General features: G+C 43.9%; 1 protein-coding gene across 1 annotated transcript; it reads left to right on the forward strand.

Moving 5' to 3' along the window:
- Nucleotides 1–858: 858 nt before the first annotated feature.
- Nucleotides 859–2711, forward strand: GL218_04161 (Molybdenum cofactor sulfurase; the record flags this gene model as incomplete). The annotated part of the gene is made up of 4 exons (XM_033580746.1): nucleotides 859–925; nucleotides 974–2113; nucleotides 2184–2310; nucleotides 2396–2711. 4 exons carry the CDS (start codon nucleotides 859–861, stop codon nucleotides 2709–2711), a joined length of 1650 nt encoding a protein of 549 aa, XP_033436366.1.
- Between the last annotated feature and the right edge of the window lie 5421 nt (nucleotides 2712–8132).

Genomic DNA, 8132 nt, shown 5'->3' on the forward strand with positions numbered 1-8132 from the left:
TTCTCTATCCCTTTTGCATCTGACACTTGCGCCTCTTACACTTTTGCTCAAGGTACGTAGGGTCCACTAGCTTACGCCAACCGTCCTTCTCCAAACCTCGTCAAGGAAGACATCAAACTATACTTTTCTCACCAACGTTCCTCTCCGGGAAAATTCTGCAAGTATGCAAACTACCTAGTAGCATCCAGAGAGAGCTACTTTTGGAGACGAAATCCGGTACGTATCGGCATCGTCGCTCCTAAAAGGGAAAAGGTCAGGTGTGTCAGACCAAATCGAGGATCCAATAATCTCTACCAGTCTCTCATCATCAGATGTACGTCAAGTATCCCTGAGGGAACCGTCTACAGCTACGATGTGTCACTAGATCGCGGTCCCTAGCGTACGATGTGCTGCGCCTACTGTTTCCTTATCGACTCGCCAAGATGTTTGTCGTCCGGTCATCCGCTTGTGCTAGGCTCTTCCAGTTTCCAGCATGGCATACAGCCAATGGTCGACACCAGAGTCGCTCTCGCACGCCGCGCCACCACTCCGTTGCTGACCTTTCTCGACGAGAAGATGTAGGGCGGATATCACCCCACGCTCCCTACCCATGCTTCCCGCCATGGACCCCATGAGTGGCGGAAGAGGAGGTGGAGGTTGAGTATAAGATGCTCCGTTTGGAACTGGTGTTGTTGGATGATGGCCCTTAGGAAGACGCAACATAAGCATTGGCACGGGAATTTTTCATTGCTATAATCTTGAGAATACTTATAATCATAAGTGCCTTCTCTCTTCATCTTCAAGCATTTTGTTTTTCGTATATCAACAAAGTTTAAGCACCTATCAGCCTATATTAAGTAACCAATGCCTCTCCTCACCATGTCGAAAGGGTATAACAGTGACGTGGAAGCGTTGCGTCAAAAGGAGTATCCTCATATGAATGGTGGTATGTTTTCTGTTGGGATTACCTGTGCCTTAACTTACATATAAGTAGGAGTCTATCTAGACCATAGTGGAGCTACTATATATGCGAAATCTACTGTCGATTCGTTTTGCACAAAGATGATCACCAACTTATACGGAAATCCGCACTCGGAGAACTCACCAGCTAAGCTTTCCGGTGATGTTGTTGATCAGGTTCGGGAGAAGACCCTCAACTTCCTCGGCGCAAGTCCGGAACACTTTGACTTGATTTTCGTGGCAAACGCCACTGCAGCTATCAAGCTCGTCGCAGATTGCTTTAGAGATCTCTCTGAGAAGACTAGCGATCGCAGGTTCTGGTATGGGTATCATAAAGATGCGCATACAAGCATTGTAGGGGTCAGGGAACTTACATATGGACAATCTTACTGCTTCCATAATGATCAGGAAGTAGAGCGATGGCTCCGTTCCCCTGAGTCAAGTTACCTTAACCGCCACCATCTCGGTGGCCTGGGGCTGTTCGCCTACCCTGGCCAGTCCAATATGTCTGGTAGAAGGCTGCCATTATCATGGCCGGGGATTCTGCGCCAATCAGAATCCCTACAGAACACTTACTCTCTTCTCGATGCCGCAGCACTAGCTATGACATATCCTATGGAAAACATCTTTCGGGATGTTAACCAGGCGCCGGACTTCACTTGTCTGTCCCTATATAAAATCTTTGGCTTTCCGGATATCGGGGCATTGGTCGTTCGAAGGGAGTCAGGACACATTCTGACTTTGAGGAAGTATTTCGGTGGGGGGACCGTTTCTATGGTTGACGTATTCGGCGAGAATTGGCATCGGTCAAAAGGTCTCCAAGCGCCCACCTATAATCTTCATGAAGGCCTCGAAGACGGGACCCTACCGTTCCACAACATTCTCGCGCTAGGCGAGGCTATTGACGTGCACAAGAGACTATATGGTTCAATGAGCCGAATTTCGGATCATACTTCCTACCTCATCTCTAGATTGTTCCGAGGTCTGCTCACTTTACGCCACTCCAACGGCCGGCCACTTTGCCGTATCTATAACGAAAATAGCGACTTCGAAGATTCGACAAAGCAAGGCTCTGCCATTGCTTTCAACGTCTTACGGGCGAGTGGACATCACGTTCCTTACTCTGATGTTGAGCGTTCTGCCAATTCTGCGGGCATCTACATAAGGTCCGGAGGTAAGTTTATTTATAACCAACCCCTGAAGTTGGTACGCCCGGTGTTAGTCAGTTCAGCTAATCTTACTAGGCGTCTGTAATCCTGGTGGCATATTCACAGCTCTTGGCTATGAACCATGGATGACGGAGCGTGCTCTATCGGCTGGACACCATTGTGGCTCACATGGCATAAGCATTATCCATAGGCTTCCCACAGGGTACGCTACAACTGACCTTTCGTCTTACCCTCCCTCGCGCGAGCCCTTATTTGCTGTTGTATACTAATACATCGTGGTTCTACAGTATCGTACGTGCAAGTCTCGGGGCTATGTCGACGAAACAAGATGTTGACACTTTTCTGGATTTCCTACGCACTACATTTCTCGAAGATGATCAGGATTGGGCACCCACGACTCAGACGACTGTTCGCTCCCCACGAGCCGAAGCCTTCGCTTTTGACCTTCCCGTTAATTACACAACAAGTAACTTCCCCGATGTACGAGAGGTTCCACGTCCACGCCCTGGCCTGCACCATTTCACATCAGCTCCTGAAGCCACACCGAGGGTAAATCCGCTTGCGATGCATGACTTGATCCACGGTCTCGCTACTGTGAAGTAAGATATGAAGTAATTGGCTGGAGTTGGTTTCCTAGGCGCTTATATTTCCTGGAGAAATATTGTTAGGGTTCCTTGTACGTATGCTATATTTGTCCGGCACTCACATTCCTCGGTTGATTAATTGGAGTAATGGAGTGTTTTGGCGTGTCCGTGATCAGGTCAAGGGGTTATATAGTGACACACGTATCTAGTTAGGATGTGATAATATTTTTGAACGTCTATGAATCCAGACAGATCTATCCCCTTTTTTTCTTGATTCTGATAGCTACGTTACTCATCACAAGTACAAAGGGTGTGCACACCATTTCAATACGGTTCTCGGGTTTAGAAAAAAATAAAAGAGGGAGGGCCTTAACAGGTAGGAATATAGTATTACACGCATTATTAATAGGTATCGTAATGCTCTCTTTGATTTTAACTGGTCTGACTGAGTCTTGTGCTCTTAACCCACCAACCCCATATCAGGGGCCTACATACCCGGACAGCGACTACAACCTCTTTCTCGTCATACCGAGTGTCAATAAAAGCCACAGCAATTTTAACTCCTTTGCACCTAGTAATTCGGTAGGTATGGTTAATATATTCAGTACCCCGCTACTTACTATTCCTTTCAATAGTTATCCCTCACCGATATAATAACCATCTAGCAATAAGGTACCTCAGGTATGCAATGCTTAAATTATCGGCAATCGGTGATGTTTACTGCATAGTGGCGCATATTATGTCAGATCCCAAGCCATCTATTCCGAAGTCCAATAGATTTGCAGGATTACATCTCGTTTCCGCCCTGGCGGTGCTGTGTAGGTATGCAATCAATATGCGCACCCCGCGTAAAAAAGACCTTATTATATATAGGGAACCAATATCTACGGGGGTCTACCCGCGCAAGTAATGCATCCTTTTCCGCCCGGGAAGGATGCTATTGCATATATGACGCCCTCGGTGTGACCCCCGAATAGAAAGTTGAGGACAGCAGAGGCATAGAGACTTCGCCAGGGGATGGTTGAACTCTTCGCCCAATTTGTTAGACTCGAGACGGTACCTGATCTACCTATATCTAGATGATGGCTTATAAGCTACCTACATAGGAGGTAGCTATGCAATATGTGCGGAAGATAACGTAGCATCGAACAGTTAGATCGCTGGATGCGGCGGGTAGCAATACAAGGATGAGGCGCAAGGTAAACAGAGTTACGCAGTTTTCATGCAGGCTTCTTTCGAGCGTTTGATTTGCCAAACGTTGAACTATCTCAAATCCTTCCGCTGTATTCCCCGATATCTCGCTTTATACCCTATTCTCTATGGCTGATTAGCTGCGCCGCAGTGTTTTTATTTTTATTTATTTATATTTTTTTTTTACCTTACCCCAACGACATCCGCGACAACACAATTCACGATTAGCATTACCTTAAGCGACAAATTTAGATACGATAAATTACTTATATTTATGTAGCACGATGATGCATCTATAGAGCGTTAGTCTGGCAATCCTACTTTGTGTAGCCGGGGCCGGAGCCGGGGCACCGGAGGTGATCCCTTCGTATAAGATGCCACGATGTTCGAAAGTACAGTAATCAGATGACGATGCCCCTCTTTTTAGTTCAAATAAGACTGGACCCAGAATGCAGGACATGTCGCAATATTGGGAGTAACCGTATAGTAATAAGTTGTGGTCGGACCATATTAACGACAGGCTCGGTAAACACGGTAGTTGCCCTGTCTTCGAGTATCCGTTTAAGGTGATTTGGATACACAACATTCCTCTCATAGGTCTAAGAGCACGATACTATACCCCTTTGGTCCTTCATGACCTTTTTCATCTTGCAAATCGCGGCTACTCTTTCCTATTTAAGGATTGATTTCATATCTCTGGTTGGAGGGAAGCCATATTGAAAATACCTGGTTCAACCGCACAAAAACATAGCCGCATCTTGAACCGCCATTATTGGATTTATAGCCGCCTCTAAGCATGTGTTATCTATGTAGGACCTCGATCGTCTCGGGTGATGTTACAGCCACGTAGCACGGATGAAAGGAGCCGAGCTTCAAGTGCCCTAGACAGCCTATTCACAACCTACTAGAAGGTCACACGCCATGCTAAAACTGGAGATATTAATAATTAATGAAGGGTAGATGAACCCTGAACTCGAAAGAAATTTCTTCTTGGTCAAAATATCAAAAATAAGCCAAGAATAATCATCTATCAAGGGTCATTGCCGGTGAGCCTATCCTTTCCGCAACTTAAAAGCGGATATAGATTAGGGTATCACGAGGTGGAACCGAACATCATAGAGGCAACTTCGTCGTTTCGTGAGGAACTCTAACATAGCTACAGGAGTCTATGTCTTGGCATGGGGCTTATGATTAAGGGGGGCGGTATAGAAACCGAATAGCATGTATCTACTTAGTGACTATAGATGAGTTCTGAGGTTGTTTAAGGTGATATATATTAGGGGGGAGGGGGGGTCCAATTTATACCGAAATAGGAGGTCTTAAAGTCTTTGGGCAATATGCGCTGATACTTGTAGTGATTTGGTATGAGTCAAGTTTTATCATTTAAGTCATATTAAAGAAATTGACTTCCAATATTGCATATTATATCTGCGTTTCTAATGGAGCTGGCGTTCGCAGGTTTTATAATGTAAGAATATATGTTTTTCTTCAACACTTTTCTAATACTAGCACATAACCTACTTACCTAGCTACCTATCTTAGGTATCTAAGGTTATTTTAGTAACCCCCAACTTCTTGGAATTCTTGCGCATTCTATAATCAGGACTGGTTATGTTATTTTCTTAAGATAATGCTAAGGGTTTAGAATAAAATGTATAGGGTGGGTAAAGACCAGCAAGCCTGTACTACTCAGCAGAGACTGTTAGGAGATAGGAGTAACAAAAAGGGGTAACCACTAAGCAGTGAGTTTTTATAAAAGACACACCCCTCTCCCTTATATTTGGAAGGCATATGAGTTCAGGTAATCACCGTTGTTGCTACTTACATACTCGAGGCTGTTCTTGTCCTGTTACTCTACGCACTCATATACATTAGATAGGCCCCTTACCTAATATGGAAGACACAATAGAATCAATATCTATCAATTCTCTAGCTACCTCATATAGACACTCACCTGAATATGAAAGTTATAAGGAAATTAACTTAGGCCAGACAGAATTTAAGACGTCTTATATAAGGTGCTCATAGAAACATTGTCTCATGGATTCATACCAACCACTCACTCGTAATTGAGACAATGTCTCATACTATCATATCTACCTACTTCTTAAATTATCATACACTCATTATAGTATTGGATACTTAACTTATATATGTACATAAGATAAACAATATTGTAGTTGGTCTACGGTTAATGCCGTATTACATCGTTATAAATCCCTCATATTCAGGTGACTTTATAATACTTGACGCGTCGGTTTGAAATAGCGATTCAGAGTGGATCTTATCTACACTCGACATATGATGAGGTCTCATCGTATAAATGATTAAGCTTATTCAGGTCGAGTGCATAGTCTAGTAGGCCATGGTCAAGTCTTTGCTAGGGTAGTGCAGCCATTTCAGGGGCTAGCATTTAGGGGTGTGCTCAGAGAAGGAGACCGAGCGGGAACTACCTCCTAAACATATTTTGGAATTGAAATATAAAATTTCCTAACACTCACGTTACTTAGTAAGAGTTAAAACTATTCGCCTTTCCAACTGCACTACCGAAGGTATTTAAGTTACCTAAATATATGGGCGTAGAGAAATATAGCTGTGATTGAATAAATGTTCCTTCAATTTTGTGATATAAACGAGTTACGGAACGTGATGTAGATTTGCTTTTCGAGTCAACCAGCGAACGTTCTAATCGACTAATCGCCTAAACATGTAGCCTAGAACCCCTAATGCTCATGTCTTCGGCCTAAGTCTCGTATTCTTTCTCTTTCTAACTATAACTACGGTAAGGTCATACTCGTGCTAGTTGTCGCAAGGGGGGCATAGATCATAGAATTTGGAAAGTGATAAAAAAATATGACTTTAAGCGCCATGTCTCTAGTCATACCAAGTTCAAACCCGTAGGATACATCAGTGCTTTTTTTCGCACTGACTGGAGAAAACCATCGGTACCTATTTATTCTCCACCATGCAGAATGGTGGAGATGCGATGAGATCTCACCTTTTGCTGCCAATTAGGAATCCCAGAGATCACCATGAGTCTTCTGATGTTAGTGAATGTTTATGGAAGACATAATGAGTAGAAGGAAGTGGGCTTACATACCTAGGTAGGTAGCTACCTACCTACCTACCTAGATACTAAACGTAAGTTTATCACATATCAATCTTAAGTGCTTAGTATGGATGAAAGCCACGCTGTACATATGAGACAGTTGCCGCTTTACACGTGGCCGTCGGAGCCGCGTAAGTCCAGTTTATAAAGAGGCTCATGGTATATCTCCAACAAACTTAAGACATTAGCTCGTAGTTCAAGCTGAATAGACTTTGGTCTAGACATAAGGGAGATTCCGCAACTTGGGTTTTCACCGATAGGTGTAGATGTTGCGATTCAATGAATTCGTACTGTAAGGTACCTATTCAGGATGCGCTTGACCCCATTCAGTAACCCCGATCGTAACTTGTGATTCGTTTGATGGTGATCTATACGCAAGTTTCAGAGAGATTTTGCCACATCGTCGATCTGGTTGAAGAACACCGAGGTAAGAAAGCTTGCAAAGCTTACTGTGGACCAGGAAGTAAAATGTGCCATTTTCTGCTCGGCGTGTTTTCCTTCAGAGTAAAAAAAACCCTGCCAACTTCGGCGCCTTGTGTGACACGGAATATCAGGTTTGTCAATTCACCCCGATTTATAAGCAGGCTACCCGTACTAATGGGATTGCTGCTATGATATGACCATATTGAGAAGAGCGGAGTTACTTTGGGAAATGTCGACGTGTAAAGCGAAGCGGCGAAATAGTTAATATGGTCTTGTCGACGCCACTTGTAAATAACACCGAGATCCGCGATATACTGATCTCTATTGGTCTAATCAGCCTTAATCTTTTACTGAAGAGTTTTGACATGGGAACATTCTCCCTTAACCCTAGTAAAGATCTTAGGCGCTAAGGTTATGCATAATCTATAGTCTACTAAGAGCAACACTATATTATGCCTCTTGTCTAATCTGCCAACGGCAACTGGCCGAAGAAGCGAGACGAAGATATTGAAGAGGCATTCTTCCTGTATAATGAGCGCATAAGAAAAGCTAACGCCGGGCCGCTCACCGATTTTCCGAACGTTAGGGGTAGCAGATATATGAGTCCAAGAGGAGTTGAATTTTTGTGGTATTCTGGCTAAAAGGAGATCAAACAAAAGAACAGTAATCGAATATGCGGTTAGTTGGACTCACAGACCGAGTGGTGGTTATTGCTGA

Source organism: Daldinia childiae (assembly GCF_008694065.1).
Source record: "Daldinia childiae strain JS-1345 chromosome Unknown Scaffold3, whole genome shotgun sequence".
NCBI lineage: Eukaryota > Fungi > Ascomycota > Sordariomycetes > Xylariales > Hypoxylaceae > Daldinia > Daldinia childiae.